An 18,982-nucleotide genomic window follows, 5' to 3' on the forward strand; every position below is an offset into this window, starting at 1 on the left:
TAGCATTTAAGCACTACAATACCATACTTGTGGCTACTGTATCTTCAGATAGATTCTCAGAGAATCATGTGACTTGACACATAGAAATCAGCTCATGAGGGACTGACCTGTGGTTTGAACCCAGGTCTCCTGGCACCATTGGTATTTGTAGCAGAACTGAGCTCAGATCACCTAAAGTCCATTTCTCCCTGATGTGTGCCATAGTTGTTCGGTTATTAAATTATTTACACTTGCCTTTCCTCATTTTAAAAATATATATAGTGATATATACATGCAAAGTCATTCTGAATCAAAAAAGATCCATATTTGGTATTTTATTCTTGATACTACCTTTAGCTGCTAGAAGTAATTTAAATTATGTGTCTTAATTATATATATATATATATATATATATATATATATATATATATATATATATGTGTGTGTGTGTGTGTGTGTGTGTGTGTGTGTGTTCATCCGTGTGTATCTTCCAACACATGTGTATTTGTGCACACATGCACACTGGATAACAATTGGTAACTAATGAGAGGAACTCTTACTCCATACCCAGGTTTCCTCAACCTTCTTCTAAGATATGACTGAATGCTCTTGGGAGATGGCTCAGCAGTAAAGTGTTCTGGGTGCAAACTTGAGGACCTGAGTTCAGATCCCCAGCACTCACATAAAATTTTAGTGTGGTGGCACATGCCAGTAAGCCCAACTGATATGGCCGGGACACAGAATCCCTAGGGCTTGCTGGATCACTAGCTAAATTGGTAAGTTCCAGGTTCAATGGTTCAGTCAAAGACTCTGTCTCAGATAAATAGGGTGGAGAAATTGAGAAGACTCCCAACATTGACTTCTGGCTTTCATGCACATAAGCACACAAGTGCACACATATGTGTGTCCACACACATGAATACATATACATGTGTACATGCACACCACACTCTCACACACACATGAACACATATATATATGTACACACACAAATATATATATATATGAACATGCACACCACACACACACACACACACATGCACACCACACTCTCACCCATATGAACACACACACACACATACATATATCCATGCACACCACACACACAGAAATTGACTGAGGATAGCTGGAGGGTCAATGTGTCCTGCAGCCCCTGTCCCCTTATTCTCAGCTAATTTCGCATATCTGAGAGCAATGACATACCGGCTGTAAATCAGATACAAGCATCACCTGGTCCTGCCTCAGAGATGCTGGAGGTCAACAAGTTGTGCAAATATGCATGGGACACATCAACCATCACCAGTGGCAAAAAGGTGAACCACCAATGGTGTTCATGGTGGAAAGGCCTAGCATGCACACAACTTTGCCTGCAACATGTCCTTCCTACTCCTGAAAATCAAATATGCATGCAGACATTGTCTACTTATTTGTAAAAGTCAGACCAATGTTGGTATTACTCCACACAGTAGCTCCAGGTTTTCCTTCTGCCTGGATTTCAGGATTTTGCATAACAGGGTTTGTTGACCCAATTTCTGGAGCAGCCAAGCAGGCATGAGACTGGAATGCTACAACTGGAGTCGAATCTGTGAGAAGACAGGTAGAAAACCCTTTCCTACTTCTTTATCCTTTGCTTGAGCAGCAAGTCACTTAGGCTCCATTTATGTTCAGAGACAGAACCCCAGACACCCGGCTTCTTAATCACTCGACACCACCATAGTTCTCCATGCACCTCTGTTTCACCACACTCTTCCACCATGTTTTCTCTATCTCTTCCTGGTATAGTCAGTTTTGAGGGCAAAAGTGGAATCAGTGTATGCAGTGAGGCAGTGTGGGCCAGGCTTCTGCACACAGCTGCCTGCCTGTGAGAAGACAGAGCTGTGTGCCCCAGGGCAAGTAGAAGAGCTCTGGCATCTTGCCTGTCCTTGCTTCTTGGTTGGACATTGTTTTTACACAAAGCTAAGAATGACTCATGAGGGTCCAACCACTTCCTTTAGAAATGTAGGACATTTGGGATTGCAACCTCTGTAGCAAGTCCCTGGAGTCCATCCTTCCTGTGGGGTATCAGCAACCTACACCATTGCAAACTGTAAAGGACAATGTCTCAGCTGTCCACAGCAGCAGGGAGCTAACAAAAACCACGAGGGCTATGCGTGATGGAGGAGCCTCCTTCCCCACAGCTTCCCCCTGCTCCTGAAATCAGGAAGTTCTCCCTGTGTTCTGCCAGACTCAGACAGCTATTACACCTGACAAATGTGCTTAAAAATCATAGGGGAATTCTTTGGGCCAAGTCTGTGTAGCAGTGATTAGGTCACCTTCAAATGAATCGTCCTCAGGATGAATGAGGGGAGAGCATCAGGGTGAGAGGTAAGCTCTGTGATATCTACACTCAGAAATGGCTTGAGGAATGAGAAGAAAGACACAACAGTGTGAAGACCATGTGTTGAACAGATTAAGGTCCCACTCCAGGTGTCTACATCCCAGTCTCCCAAACAGTGACTGTGTCAGGCGTTGAGCAAAGGGGGCTCGGGTGAAAACAGCAATCTAGGTAGCTAAGGTGCAAACTGGAATAAAAAAAAGTTGTCTATGAGTACCCAAGCAGGATGATGTTATATTTATGACCATTTGGGGGAAGAGAAAGGTCAGAGGGACATGTAGCTGGGGTTCAGGAAGTATGGTATAACTTTTCCTGGGGAGACATAGAACTGCATATTAGCCCCATATGGGACACCAACTGACCAAAGAAATGATACCATCCAAGTCCACCTTGGAAAACCAATGAATTTGTTAGGGTTATATATAGGAGAATAGAATGAGGAGTTACTTTCAACTTGGATGGCTGCCACACCAAAAAAAAGCCCACCCTAGCATGGATAGTAACTCATGAAGCTGCATCCCAGAATACCCAACCTCATACATCTTCCACTTCCTAAATACTATAGCATTCCCGAGGCCCATGTGCAGCTGGAGCAGGGGCACATGAACCTGGGTCCTCAGGTGAGGGTCTGATGTCCTCCCTTCTATCAGGGAATGTTAGTAGGCCTCATCTTCTAAGGGTCTCATACAGCTGCTCTGATTTCAAAATGATGTCATATAAATGTTCCCAGAGGACAAATTCGCACAACAGGAGACAGCAAAAGTCCAAGATCCCATCTTCCTTTGGGTAGAATACCAAGCCATTTCTCTTTCTTTTCTGCTGTTCATTTTCAATGGAGATTATACTTAAATGCACTGGAAGGCTAAAACTGAGATATTTCCCTCCAACCCTGGCCAATCTATATGCTACCCTTCAGACTACGCCCTGGACATCCAGTCCTTGTTTCTTCATGCAAACACAAGCAACACAAACCAATTTCCTCATTAGCATAGTGTGAGTGGCCTGCCACTGTTCACTACCTAGTGGGTCCTAGAGCTCTTCCCCTAAAAAATACTCTTGTCTCCTTGGTGCATTGATGCCTCTGTGGAAAATTAGGTAGCTGCCCTGCCAGTTTGCTGTTTCCTACAGCCTTTACCCTAGAGCAACAGAGCTGGGCATCTGTCAGGCACAGGGCCCTTGTGTTTGATAAGTCCTGAGTTGGGGAAGCATCATTGCAGCATTCACAGGCCATTAATATCATGTGTTCTGTGAGCTCTCTTTCATGCCCTTTGCCTGGCCCCACCCCTTTTCATTTGATGAACTCTTGTTTCTTGGTAGCTTTGGGGGAGTTTGGCACTGGGTGGGTGATTTAGGTAACAAACCATTCCCTTCATTTGTCATTTTCCTTTTACATTGCTTCAGTAATTATTCTATGCAAAAGTATCCTCAATGTAGTCAGATTTTTTTTTTATAAAGCTCTTTGATTATGAGTCACTGTTCAGCACCCTTGAAGGGTTCATTGTTTGCTTCTAGAGCTAAGAGGATTCCTGTTCAAGTTGCACCTTTATACGTGTTAAAAAAAATTAACTCCAAAGTCAAGTGTTCAGAACTCAAATCTATGTATTATTTGATGGAGGTTAATCGCTTTCTATCTTAGCTGGATTTTTTTTTTTTTTTGAATGTTTAACTGGATTACTGCTGGTTGGCTTCAGAACTACAAGGATGTTGTCCATAGTTTCTTCAAACAGGGCAGTTAACTCTAGTCACTGATCATACCACCCACAACTCACTTTTAGCAATGGCAGAATGAATGGTGGGGTGACACAAGACCCAAGACCCAAGCAAAGTAGAAAGGCTTGCCTTGTTTTTTTAAATTTTAATTTATTTATTAGAGACAGAGAGAGGGAGAGAGAAGGGAGAGAGAAAGAATTAGCATACCAGAGCCTCTAGCCACTGCAAATGAACTCCAGCACATGCCACCTTGTGCATCTGGCTTATGTGGATACTGGGGAATTGAACCTGGGTTCTTAGGCTTCACAGGCAAACACCTTAACTGCTAAGCCATCTCTCAAGTCCAAGTCTAATATTCCCTATGAGGAAAATTCCTCTTTGATTTTGAAAATGTATTTTTCTGACCACCTCTTGAGCAGTAGATACACCTGGTTTTGTGTTTCATTTCACATACAGCACTAGAAAAAGATAAAATATGAAGCTGTATGAAATCCAAGCCTTGGATCTTGCTTGGTGCAAACTCTCTCCAGATTTCTCTTGCTTTAACCTAACAACATCTTAATGTTTTTTCTCTTAATTTACCTTACCTTAGTTTCTCATTAGCATTTGCAAAATCACATCCAATCCTTTTCAGATGATGATGTTGTATAAACAAATAAGGTAAGATTGGTTTCTTAATATTACCTGAAACACCCTTTGCAAAGTGATTTTTTTTCCTTTAAGGGCATTTTTACATAGAATAACTCTAATTGCCTTGCCAAAGGGTATGAACATTTTTACAAAGCCTAAGATTTTTGCCTAATTCATTTCCCAGGTCACACTAATTTACAAGTGCCCTCAAGTAATAAGAGATTCATACTTTACCAGGTAATGGCCCCATAGCTCACTGTAATTTTTAATATATTGGTTTTACTCTAAAAATGTGCAGAAATATTTTGACCTCAATTTATAGTAGATTTTTCAAAAATGGGCAGACAGGAGAAAATGGTCCATGGGGGCAAGTTTCTAACCTCTGATAGATGAGTTTTTAAAAAAGGCTCAGCTATATTGAGATGCTTTCAAGGTTTTCAAGGTGTCAGATTTCAAATTGAATCTTTCTAGAAGAGAACTCCAAGCCATACTTGAAGCATTGAAGGTAGCCTTCTATGTGCACTATTCTATGTGACATTCTGTCCTCTTCCTTGGCATATGAAGTATCTACAACAGGTTTGCTATCACCCAAGCATGAACCTTTGGCAGATGTGCACCTCTCTTTACCTCGTGTACATAAAATTTTCCAGATAAGTTAGTTGGATTCCTGGCAAGAGCCCCAAGGAAGGCATTCTCCCCAAAGAAACTTCCCTTATTAAAGCACTTTGTTAGTCATGGATACCAAGAACAGCAATGATTGTAATACATGAATCCACATTGATGCCTTCTAATTATTAGTGGGTTAAGTGAGAGAATTTGTGGTCCCTGAAAATGTATTGTGCATTGTTCAAAAATAGTTCTGCATACTTTCTGATGAGGGTTCAGCCTTGACTTCAAACCACATTGTTTATACTATGTGCTACACTGTGAGTCTGTCATCTTCAAATTTAAAGTTGACTTAAAATTTGAAGTTTATAAAATGAGATAGTGTCACCTCCTTATAAAGTTCCAAATTTCTTTTGCTCATGAAATAAGTCTCAATGTTAAATGTCTTAAAAGCCACCCTCTTGTACTGCTAGATTCTGGAAGTAAAACGTAAAACATGAGATAGGAGATGGCTCACTGGGTAGTAGCACTTACTACACAAGCCTGAGAAGGCCTTGGCCAGCATGAGTTCTCTCCCACATAAAAACCTGGGTATTGCCAGGCGTGGTGGTGCATGCCTTTAATCCCAGCACTTGGGAGGAAGAGGTAGGAGGATCGCCATGAGTTTGAGGCCACCCTGAGACTACATAGTGAATTCCAGGTCAGCCTGGGCCAGAGTGAGACCCTACCTCAAAAAATCAAAAAAAACAACAACACCAAAAAAAGAAAACTGGGTATTGTCACACCTCCATATAACCTTAGTGCTATAGGGCACAGAAATGGGAAAATGGCTGGGGCTCACTGATCAACCAGTGTATAGCAATTACTAATTTGTTACTGGGACAAAATACTCAACCAGAGCAACTTGTAGGAAAAAAAAAAGAGCTTATTTTTGCTTCTAGTTTTGATGGGAAGTTTCATTATGGTTGGAAAAACATGACAGAAGTAGAGAAGCTAGGCATCACATCTTCATATCAGCAGGGAAGAAGTAGCAAGACGGATTTGATTATGGCAAGGCGGGGCTGGGACATAGCACCCTAAAACCCACACCTAGATATATACTTCCTCCAGCAAGGCTCCATCTCTCAAAGGCTCCACAAACTTCCCAAACAGTACCACCAACTAGAGATTAAGTATTTGAAAACATAAGGCTATTTGGAGAACTTTTATATCTGAACCACCGCACAGTCTGTCTAGAAAAATGGCAGCTCTGGTTGCAGTAAGAAACTCTATCTGGAGAAGACAGTAAAGAAGAGCAATAGGGGAAGACACCCAAAGTTTTCCTCTGGCCTCTGAACATATGTGCATTGGGCCACATGAATCTGCAAACACAGATGCATACACTATACATACATACAGCATACAGACACACACCCATAGCAAATATGTAAGATAATCACCAAAACCTATGTAAAAGGATGAGAGAAGACTAATGGGTTTAAGCTAAGAAGCCTCTGATTTGTACTGAAAGAAATTCAGTTGGAAAAATATTTGCAAAATAATTACGGCATTTGTGAAGCCAAACTTCCATTTAATAGAGTAGATTTTCCAGTACAGAGAATTAGTCCTGACCTTTTGACCTCAAGAATAATGGCACCAGGTTTTCAGTGAGTAGCACTTCTCTTTTGTGCTTTGGAAACCATTGTTTTTAATGGTGTGATGAAGATCTGTTTAAAAGCTACCTATTAAGCCCATAAATAAGATTTCATTTGGTAATTAAGTGCAGTTAAGATGCAAGTGCACTCACCACACTGCTCAATAGAAAACCACAAAGAAATTTTGAGATAGAGCTGACAAGTTGAACACCTGAGCTTAGAATCACAAACTCTAGCTTCTACAAGAGATATCTACTTGCAAGTTTTCTTTTACATCGTGGTTTTGATATAGGGGAATCAGTGAGGACCTTTTTCTTTAAGCTATGTATATATATTGTAAATTATTGATTCTGCTATTGATTTTGTTTGTCAAAGAACCAAGACGATTTACTAGTGTGTGCACACGTGCATGTACAGCATGTGTATTACACAATAAAATATGTGGAAAGGATTAATGAACTCCTAAGTATTAGCCAGATTGTGGTGAGCCAGATGGAACCTCTTTTAGGTCAATTCCTTTTCTAAGTTTCCCAGTGGACTCCATCTTCTTGAGCATGCGTCTCCCACCCCCCAAGTGCTCATCTTCTAAGCTCTTTTTGGTTATAGGAGATAGTCACCATCAGTAAGGAAGGTTGAGTTCCCTGAGGAATGAAAGGAGTCAGTCCTATCTCTGTGTTTACCTGTAGCAAATAGAGGCTCAGCATGTCTTTCTGTGCATACCTATGACCTATGCAGAGTTGTTGCAGGCTGGAGATATGGCTCATGTCCTTGTTATGTCCTTAGACCTGGCCTCTTCCACAGCCATGGATTGTTCTGTGCCTGCTGTTACCCCAATGCACTCTTTCACTGAATGCCTAGAGTTCCCATCACTCAAGAAAGAGTGTGTTCTCTCCTATCTACCCACGATCATGGAAGCTTCCCTTTGGCCTCATCAGGTATGGAGCAGGGGCCTGTTATTGTCCCTAAGTGTCAGCCTGGAGAGTAGAGGATGGCCACAGGGTTCACTACTCCTGGTGGTGAGAAGGTGGGCCTGGCACTCACATATCCAGAACTACTGTCTGCATGTGCATAGGTGAATGGCATGCAATGGGTTTGATTTTTATCAAAAGCAGTAAATTTTGGTTATCTTGAGACATTCATCACACATGTGCCTTATGAATGGGGTTCTTTCTGTCCACTTTAGTAAGAGGACATAGAGCAGCAGGAGAACTGTGTGGGATTCTCTCCAGCTAGGGCAGCATGCTGAGAAGTGCCAGTCTTATGCAAGCTGCTGAAGACAGATGTGGCAAGCCAGGGATTGATCCAAGGGGTCTCAGCATGGCAGTGCCAGCCCACACAAATGCTCTCAAGAGACATACTGTCCAGACAAGCCCTTTTCTTACTGTGCTTGGCAGTTTCACTATTAGAAACTTATTCTATTTGGCATTCCTTCCTCTTTTGTACAATTACCCAGTCCTTTCTCTGCCAGTTCTCTGCCACTTCTCTCTCAATTTTCCTATATCTTTTTATTTTTATTCCAGTTCCTAATATACATTTGACTCAGTTGAACTAATTTCTTCTGTATGAGATACTGGCCAGGCTAAGTAGGAGATATGAAAGCAGTTTAAAAATAACAATCACCATTTTTTGTTATGTGCTTATTTACTGCAGGAAGGGTATGGCCTAAAATGTGTACCTAAATTCCTTTAGTTGTTGTTCAGATGACTCTAAAAGGCAGACATAAGGACTACCTGCATTTTGCCTGTAGAAGACAATAGCACAGGAATCCTCAGGGAGTTAGTTGCCCAAGGCGATGTAGCCAGCTGGTTAGTGATGGAGTTGACCTAACCCTGGCAGTCTGGTTTAACCTTTGACTTTCTACTTCAGCTCAGTCTGGCATCTTGCATGTGTGTGTATATATGTACACATGAAAAAGTGTTTATATAAGGGCTCATGTGTATACATGTGTTAGTGCATGCACACATAAGCATGCATGTGTGGTTATATACTTGCACCAGTGGTTCAGTGTGGATATAGGAGTAGGAGTATATGTATGTATGCAAGGTTATATATGGTAGTGTATGCATGCCTATGTGTCAGGGTAGAAATGAACAAGGAAGGAGAGAGGGGAGTTTAAGGCATTTTGATACATTAAAATAGCTACTCAGACTGGAGAGATGGCTTAGCGTTTAAGGAACTTGCCTGCAAAGCCTAAGGACCCAGGTTCAATTCCCCAATACCCATGTAAGCCAGATGCACAAGGTGATGCATGCATCTAGAGCTGTTTTATTTATTTTTTTTTTTTGCAGTGGCTGGTGCACCCATTCTTTCTCTTTTGCTGCCTCTTTCTCCCACCATCTCTCATTCATAAATAAATAAAATATTAAAATAGCTGCTCATTCATAATATCCAAGTGATCAATTGGTAAACTCTTCTTTGATTTTCCCAGTCCATCATTGCATTCTGCCCAAGGACACATACCTGCATGCCATGCCTCTTGGCAGCAACATGCTCACATGCCCAATTTTACTGCTCTGTCAATGGCATGAACTGTGTTTTAATGCATTGTAAGCATTGAAATGGAATGTTTATAACTATTTGTAAATTTATATTTGCATTTTTATTGAAGCATGTCTCTAAAAACAAAAAAAAAAGAATCAGGCTGGAGAGATGGCTTTGCAGTTAAGACACATGCTTGCAAAGCCCAAGGATCCCGGTTCAATTCTCTAGGTCCCACATAAGCCAGATGCACATAGTGGCTCATGCATCTTGAGTTCATTTGCAAGAACTAGAGGCTCTGGTGTGCTCATTCTTACTCTCTCTCTCTCTCTCCCTCTCTCTGTCTCTAATAAATAAATAAATAAATAAAAATAAACTCTTAAAAAAAGAATCAACTTTTAGCTGATGATGTATCTCAGTGGTAAAGAACTTGCCTAGCATGCATGGAGTCCCAGGTTTAACCATCAGTATCACATGTGCATGCACACACACTTTGTTTTGTGGATCCTCTTTCTTTTCACCATTTCATTTATCTACACTCTAACTTTCTGTTGACTTAGGTTTTGTTTTTCTTTTTCTACATGTATGAATTTGAGGATTTGTTTTGAGTTTCTACAAGGTAGCCAACTGGTTGATAAAGATTGAGTAGAATATGGGTTATGTTTGAGGGCATTTCTAGTTAGCTATGTGAAGGCTTCTAACCCATGGGTTTTAGATATCCTCCTGTACATCTAGATTATCGCAGATTGCTTTCAACAATGTTCACAGCTCTCAGGACACAGAATGTATGCTTCGGTGTTAAGTGTTAGGGAGGTATTTCTAAGGGCACTGAAGACCCACTCCTTTGGGCAGTCAGTTCCCCATGTTCACATGTGTACAGTGTGAATACAAGGCCAACGTCACACAATTGCTATCTATGCTGTGTCCCTGTGTCCCACAAGGTGGCTGGAGTGACAGAGCCCAGGGAGTCCTAGAACAAAGTAGGTGAACAGTGCTCCCTGGGGGACAGAGGAAGGATAATGGCATTGGAGCATAAGATTGCTACAGAAAGAGGCGGTGTGTTGACAGTGACCAGGGCAGCTGATTCACAGCATCCCACAAATCCAGTTGAAATTTCTGAAAAAATGCTGACAAGTATAACTAGTTTGTGGAAGGGTGCCTCACCTGTCCCTTCAGCCTGTGACAGTGCTTTGCCCTGGAAGGGCTGGTAAAAAAAAAAAAAAATCAGAGAGATACCCCAATGAGACCCATGGCATATTGTTCAGTGCACAGTGCACTCCAGAAACACAAGCAATTGTTTATGAAAGTTCTGTGCCCATATTTGAAGCAGACATTTTTGAATAGATAAGCTTATCGTCTTTCAAATCCAGCTGTAAAAAAGTACATTTACATTCTGTTTTGAACTTGCAGAGACAGGAGACAGATATATGCTAATGAATGACAACTGTAATTGCTATTTTCTCTTAATAACAAAAATGGTGTTATGAATAGCTAGAAATTAGGAAATGAAGACACTTTACACATTCTATACTTGCTACCTCATTTTCACAAGGAGACATGAATATCTCCTAAGAATTCATTATGTGTTGCGAAGGCTTAGTTTTTAAAAGCCCTATGGCACATGTCTTCTCTATGCTTTTTAGTATTGCCATTATCTGCATTCCATTACTATCTTGTTTGTTGTTTTTTATGAGATTTGTAAAAGATGATGTGCATTTCCACGCCTACATGAGGAAATTCAGATCTGTGCAGTGAAAATGAGACTGGGCTACAGACATGTTGCATAATCAAATTTAATTATTTCAGTTAAATTTTTATCTCTCACACTGTTCTTTGACGTGACCACATTTGTAGCATAGCTTCCCAGCTGAACATTAGTCCAAAATAGGATATGTGAGGGGAGCAGTAATGGACTTGCTTTGAATATGAAGGACTATTAGAACTGTATTAAATTATGTGTTAATGGAAAAATAAAGTAAAAGATAAAAGGGCAATGACAGTGTGCTGCTGTACGGCCTGATTACAGGACATAATTTTGCTACTTAGCCGTAGAATATTGAATTTATGTTGAAGCCTTACTCTCAGTTATATTAAGTGTGATGTACTCTAAGGCTCCTGTCTGATACATCAGCACTGTGGCTGTGCACTGACAGCAGAAGAAAGAGGGTGCCTGCAGATGCTACACCCGAGCTGCTGAAGGACAGAAAGAGCATCTCAGACCACCAACCAGAAAATGCTCTGTGCAGCTCAGGAGCTACTCACCCTTGCATTGGGGGCCACACTTAAGAAAAATATGGACAGCTGCTTTGTGTCCATCTCCTGAGATTTCTTTAAAAATCATCTTCCATGGCGGTCCCTCATGCTTCTCAGGGGCTGTCACATATTTCTACATCTGAACTCGACATGGGACATTTTGAGCCTAGTCATTGGCCTGGTCACTAAAAAAATATTATCCCAAATGCCAATGATTTCCTTATACCTGTGACACGGCAAGTTGGGCAAGACGCAGGAAGCAGCCAGCATGTCTCTCCTTCTTTCTGGTGTCCACATGCACATTGTTGGGGCACTGGATGGTGGCTCCTGGAGCTCCAAAGTGCCTTACCAGCCATGATTACAAAATGGGAGGATATGGTGGTGTGAGAAGAGTCAAGGGAGGGAAAGAGGGATGACCATGGAGACAAGGGGCAGTTGGGATGGGAGTGACAGATAACCTGAACTGAGGTGTGCCCCAGGGGAAGGGATGGACAAAAACTGTCCTAACTGTGTTCAGCCTCTTGACAAAGATTATTTCTCTTTCCTGTCAGGGTCTCAGTTTTTGGGTTGCATACAGCAAAGTGGAGTTGACCTGAGACCTGATGCAAAGTCAGCTAAGAGGAACACCAGGACCCCTGGGGAGTGGAGTATAATGAATACCCTTGGTGGTGTTTCAGGAATGGCAGACAGACCACTGTGGTGGCACATGTTTCACAGAATTCTGAGCATGAGGCAGAAGTGACCCAGACAGTAGCCACTCAGGAACACAGGTGGAATGGATGCCTCATAGAATGCACCAATACATGGGCTGATAGACTGTGAAGTTGCCTGATGGTTTCTAGCCATGTCACCCACAAGAATAGCATCTTTCCTTGGGGAAGAATGGAGTCATAGTAATCCCCTAAATAGACCTTTCTCCCTCCATGATCTGGAACCATACAGTGTTGAGAAGGAAAGAGCCATCTCCATTATTTACCTGCATGGAGCATGTGGCATAGACATGCCACCTCATGATTAATACATTAGTTGTAATATATTAGCTCACCAGGAAGTGTTACCAACTAAATGCCAGATGTTGGTTTTCAAGTTTTTGAAGCTAAACCAAAATACTCAAATCTAATTAAGCTACAGCTAGAATGTTCCCCTAATTTTGTTTGGCATGTATCTGTGAGTGTGTGTGAGAAAAGTGTGTGTTCATATATATGTGGGTGCATGTATATGTGAGGATATGTGTGCACATTTGTATGTGTGCATGTATAGGCCAGAGGTCAACCTTGAATGTTATTCCTCAGGTATGCCATCCTCCTGTTTTTTTTTTTAAATTTTTATTTATTTATTTGAGAGTGACAGACACAGAGAGAAAGACAGATAGAGGGAGAGAGAGAGAATGGGCGCGCCAGGGCTTCCAGCCTCTGCAAACGAACTCCAGATGCGTGCACCCCCTTGTGCATCTGGCTAACGTGGGACCTGGGGAACCGAGCCTCGAACTGGGGTCCTTAGGCTTCACAGGCAAACGCTTAACCACTAAGCCATCTCTCCAGCCCCCATCCTCCTGTTTTTGATTCAGGATTCTCACTGGCTTGGAACTCACTCAATACGTTAGGCTAGCTGGCCAGCAAGCTCCAGAGACCCTCCTGAGTCTGCCATTCCAGCAACAGAATTATAAGCATGCACCATACACATCACATTCACTTAGGTATTGAGGATCAAATTCAGGTCTTCTACTTGCAAAGCAAGCACTTTTGCCAGCTGAGATATCTCCCCAGTCCCCAATCCAATGAACCTACCAGACATCGATATTTGTCACTGTAGATCATCATTTGGTATAAACCAAACTCAAACTATCACTCCAAAGCCAGGTGCTGGCTACTGAAAGGTGACTGCTGTGACATTGAATGTGTTCCCTGTTCTCACAAGGTGCTCCCAATGTCTCACTGGGTACTAAACACCATTTCTGTTTTGTCAACAGACCAGCAGTACTCATGGTCTCCAACACAGCACTTCAATGAGGAAAGGTACTCACCTGCACCCAGGAACATGAAAGGGTTATCAGGAAGCAGGAATCAGCCTCAGATATGTGCTGGCCATACATGTGGCCTGTCACCTCCTGATGATTGCGAGCACCCCCATGACCATGTACACCATGGGCCAGATGTACGGCAGCCCTACCTGCTCAGCCCGGCTGAGAGCTGCCCAATGGACCACCACCGCTGCTCCCCCAGGAGCTCTGTCCACTCGGAGTGCATGATGATGCCTGTAATGCTGGGCGACCACGTGTCCAGTAGCACCTTCCCCAGGATGCATTACAGCTCGCACTATGACACGAGGGATGACTGTGCCATGTCTCATGCCAGTACGAAAGTGAACCGCATCCCTGCCAACCTTCTGGACCAGTTTGAGAAGCAGCTTCCCCTACACCGGGACGGTTTCCACACGCTGCAGTACCAGAGGGCCTCAGCTGCCACTGAGCAGCGTAGCGAGAGCCCGGGCAGAATCCGACACCTGGTCCACTCTGTCCAGAAGCTCTTCACCAAGTCACACTCTTTGGAAGGTTCTTCCAAGAGTAATGTCAATGGGACCAAGGGTGACAGTCGAGTGGATGACCACCACAATAGCCACCACTCTAAACACAGCAAAAGGAGTAAAAGCAAGGAACGGAAGCCGGAGAGCAAGCATAAGTCTGGCATGAGCAGCTGGTGGAGCTCTGATGACAACCTGGACAGTGACAGTACATACCGGACACCCAGCGTGGTTAACCGGCACCACGTGGACCACATCTCCCACTGCTACCCAGAGGCGCTGCAGAGCCCCTTTGGGGACCTCTCACTGAAGACTTCCAAAAGCAACAATGATGTCAAGTGTTCAGCCTGTGAGAGCTTGGCCCTAACACCCGATGCTAAGTACATGAAGCGCAGCTCCTGGTCCACGCTCACAGTGAGCCAGGCCAAGGAGGCCTACCGCAAGAGCTCCCTGAACTTGGACAAGCCTCTGGTCCACCCAGAAATCAAACCTTCCTTGCGGCCATGCCACTACCTCCAGGTAAGGTCCCAGGTGACAGGTTCTCATCCCACGGGTCACATCAGTTGTCATAATTTATAACTGACAAAATGAATTATATTAAATATACAAGGTGCAACATGGCACTTTGGGATGTCAACGATACCTCTTAGGATATCCAAATCAAGCTGGCATAGGCTTCACATACTTGTATGTTTGTGGTTAGAGTCCCTAGAGCCTACTGTCTTGAGAACTTTCTTATTAAGACAAAATTTTTACATCTTTATTTACACAGTGTGATCATTTGATATATATCCACTGTGTGTGATGAGCCAATCAGGGTAATAAACACTTCAGATGTCAGGTATTTCTATGGGAACATTCCAGCTTTTTTGTTGCTGCTGTTATTTCTTTTCTAGTTACACCTTATTGTAACCAATAGTTACCCTGCTGTTATTTATTTGGTTTTGGTTTTTTAAGGCAGTCTTTGTAGTCTAGATTGATCTTGAGCTTAGCCTATATTCTAAGCTGAACTTGAACTCATGGCAATCCTCCTGGCACAGCCACCCAAATGCTTGGAATATAGGGGCATGTTCCACCATGCCTAGCTTACCATACTATATATATATATTTTTTAATTTTGGTATATATAAATTACATATAATAATAGGTTTCATTATAACAATTTTTATAGATGTATAAAGTGCATTTGGATCATATTTGCCCCTGCTATTGTTCTTTTCTATTTACCTCTCACTGCTCCTCTTCCTCTTCTCAATTTAGCACCATTTCTACCTTCATGTATTTTTGTGTGTGTGACCCAGTGATTACATTCAAGTTTGTTGCCAGGAGCATGTGCACCCTACCAATGGCTACACCACTGAAGAAAGTATCTCTGCCACAACCCATCAACCCTTAACAGCATATAAATCCTCGAGGGGTGGACCCCCCAAAGTCCTTCCCCTCTCCATGGCAGGGTGTTGTTTATAATTTCTAAGTTATACAATACAAGTTTAACTAAATTTACTATGTTGTATAGTAGATCTCTCTGACCTGTTTACTGTTCCTGTGTAATTGAAGTCTTGTATCCTTTGACCAGTATCTCCCCAGTGCTCAGTGTGGCCCCTGGTCACCACCTTTCTTCTCTTGGCTTCTGTGAATTCAAGTTTTTGAGCTTCCATATGAAAAGGAATGTGATTTTTTTTTTAATTGCACTGAATTTAGTGTCCTCAAGGTTCATCCCTGTAGTAAATGATAGGACTTTCTGTTGAAGCCAAATATTTTCCATGCCGTATGGTGCATGCATCCCTGTCTTTATCTGCTAACTCACTGGTGAGCATCATGTTGATTACCTGTGTTGGCTCCTGTGAACAAAGCCACCATGGAATTATGAGGAAACTTTCACAGATGACTTTGGGCCATCCTCACTCCTTTGAACCATCACTACAAATATGGGGGCCATCCCTCAGTGCCTCCAAGGAGACTTAGTAACAGTAACATAAATATTTCAGCTCATATCCATGCTTGTTCTCATTAGAGTGGGCCTGCTGCTTTAAGGCACCTGTCCTCTGGTGTGTGGATGAGAGGAATCCATCAAAGGCAAAAGCACATCACAGGCAATGACTGGTGGGAGCTGGAGGACTATGGAGCTCTACATTTTACATAATTTCCCTCTGTACCTCCGTAATTGCACTGTCACCCAAAGCACCAGGGGTGTCCTCAGCCTTAGGAGACACTGCCAAGCCTGAGTCTACCTCAGAAGCTCTTGCCAGCCAGTAGTATACCATTAGCATAACCTGGAAAGCTCTGGTTTTCCTTAGGCACATGTATTACGTATCTAATCCACGAATCCCTCTGCTGTCAGAACAAGCGCTTGGTCTGGCTTAGAGAAACTCTTCTAGAACAATGAGTAAAGATGCTAAACACCAGCTGAGTCATCAGGTGGCCAATTAATGGTATAGAAGAGCAACTGGAATCTGACAGAGGCTCTCAGCAGCTCTCCTCCTAGTACATCATCCAAGGCTCATGGGTTGTTTTGAAAGGCGATGCTGATCAAATTGCTTGTATAAACAGATTTATTCAAAGAGACAAATTAGTAGTTGGATGTATTATTGCTTTTACAGTGGAGGAAGAAGATTCAATTTTTCTTGTAGTTGGAAAGTCTTAATAATATCCAAATGTCAGGCTGGGGAGATGATTCAGTTCTTAAAGCACTGGCAGTGAATATCTTAGTTTGGATCCCCATTACCTGTGTAAATGTCAGGTAGGTATGGTGACCCAACTGTAATCTCAGTGATTTGGAGGCAGAAACAAGAGGATCCCCAGGGCAAACTGGCTAGCTAGACTAACCGAGTCAGCGAACTCCAGGTTCAAGTGAGACCTTGTCTCAAGCCATAAGATGGAGAGTGATTGAGGAAGACATTTGATGTCTAGCTTCTATATGCAGTGCACACACATGCCCCCATGTGCATACAAGCATATATACACATGTAGGAATAATGGTAATTGATAATATGGAATTATAAAACTGTTCTCTCTACTTATCTAAGGGAATGTGTTATTGAGACTGGTGCTCACTCTGTTTTTTATTATTATTATTATTATAGAAGCAAATTTCTTCCCCCCCCCCCCTATACCTAGGAAGCCTCTAGCTTTTTGTTCCCTGAGCACTTTAGGATAATGTTACAACATGTTTCTCCTCGTCCATCTCAGTTCAGCCTTGTTTCTCTGCTCTGCCTCCCAGCCTAACCACTGGGTCGTGGCCTGCAGCTCTCAAGTCCATCTTCCACTTGTGGCTATTGCACACACTCTGCTTCACCCTTCAACTGCCCCAATCAGTGTTTCTGGATATGAACAATGCAGATCATACACAAAGGTGGTATGTAATGTCATGACCATTGTGTCCTGTCACCAACTCAAAAGCCATGACTTCACAGAAGTCTTGCTTCCCCTATACCTCACACCTTCCCTTCCAGGTTAGATGGAAAGAAATCGCATAGACTATATCATTGTGGCTAAAATTGTTCTGTATTTACTCTGAAAAGTCTACACTGAAAGATAAGGGCTCCTTCTTGGGAAACACAACCACAATGTGAGACTAGATGGCAAAAAGCAGGAATTCTTTGGCATCAGATAACAAGTCACTGTAATTCTCTTCAGTGGTTCACAGCATTTTTTGCCGCAGTTTCTGAGCTGGGATTCAGGTAAACAGCCTTTGTGTGCAATGGCCAATTCAGCTCCTGCATCTCTGAATTGAAAACTACCACCTACCTTTTTCCTCTTGTCCTAACCTTTGTATTTTTTTTTAATTTATTGCTTTTAGAACCAGCCTTTGTCCTGACAGGTTTTATGGCCTGGGTGTCATTCCAGATGCTTCTCTGGGCTCAAGCTTCTTCAGGTCCACAGCTGGTCACCCACTCTTGGACTTCCCTACCACGAATAATATCACCGTAAATGTATGTTGTTCAGTATCATACATTCATCAGTCATATTTTTCCTCCAGCCACTCTGAGCCTCAAGGGAAGAAACTGGCATCCTTCTCTCCTGGGTCTCCCCATTACTTCCCATATAGCCAGAAGTTGCTTGAGAGTACTGGCCGAGTGATCAGCCAACATCAGGTGCAGCCATTTTCTTATCAAAATGTATTTTCGAGACTTTGGTACATCATGCTTATAATGAAATATGGAACTCAAATACTAAGACTGTGGTGCTAGAAGAGACAAGACTCCATGGAATGTAATGGTGAAATGGAATCCCTTGGTACTACAAAACAGTCCTGCAAGACAGAGCACAGAATAAACACCGCCATAGCATACTCAAGGGCCCCAGCACCCTCATGTTCTGTGATAAACTCTGTTAGTACCTAGGAGACTATGGTGGGCCTAGCTGGTCCTAATTAAGCACAGTACCCACCTGGGACACAGCCTCCATCCCTTCCCACTGATCACCTGGACAGTCACAGCCAGACATTGCACCTGAATGTTACTGTCCCGAGGTGGGGCAGTACTATAGCAGAGTGGAGATGTGAAGACCCTGGGAGATAGTGATGGCTTTCACAGGGGCGCATCACCCTCAAAACGACTCATCCCTCCCACTCCACTCGCATCCCAATTCCACCTCTGAACAAAACCCACAAGCTCGGCAGGCAACCAGCAACCCACCTCCCTCGCTCACTTGCCATCCTCTAGCAGTCACTGTGCATCACTTGTGAGGAGATTTATGAGGCACACCTCACAAATTAGCTGTGTGTCTCCTCAGGCAGTGTTTGTCCCTGCACCCTGCTGAATTGGTGTCCGGGCTTTCAAAGACATCCTCATGGGGT

General features: G+C 42.8%; 1 protein-coding gene across 4 annotated transcripts in view; it reads left to right on the forward strand.

Annotated features, from left to right (window-relative positions):
- Dlgap2 (DLG associated protein 2) overlaps positions 1-18,982 on the forward strand; it is an 802,536-nt gene that overhangs the window by 673,764 nt on the left and 109,790 nt on the right. For all 4 annotated transcript variants that reach the window (XM_045131440.1, XM_045131441.1, XM_045131442.1 and 1 more), the window contains one exon: positions 13,634-14,703. In XM_045131440.1, coding sequence (XP_044987375.1) covers positions 13,634-14,703 — 1,070 coding nt within the window. The remainder of the gene's footprint in view (positions 1-13,633; positions 14,704-18,982) is intronic.

This window comes from Jaculus jaculus, chromosome 12, assembly GCF_020740685.1.
Source record: "Jaculus jaculus isolate mJacJac1 chromosome 12, mJacJac1.mat.Y.cur, whole genome shotgun sequence".
Classification (NCBI taxonomy): Eukaryota; Metazoa; Chordata; class Mammalia; order Rodentia; family Dipodidae; genus Jaculus; species Jaculus jaculus.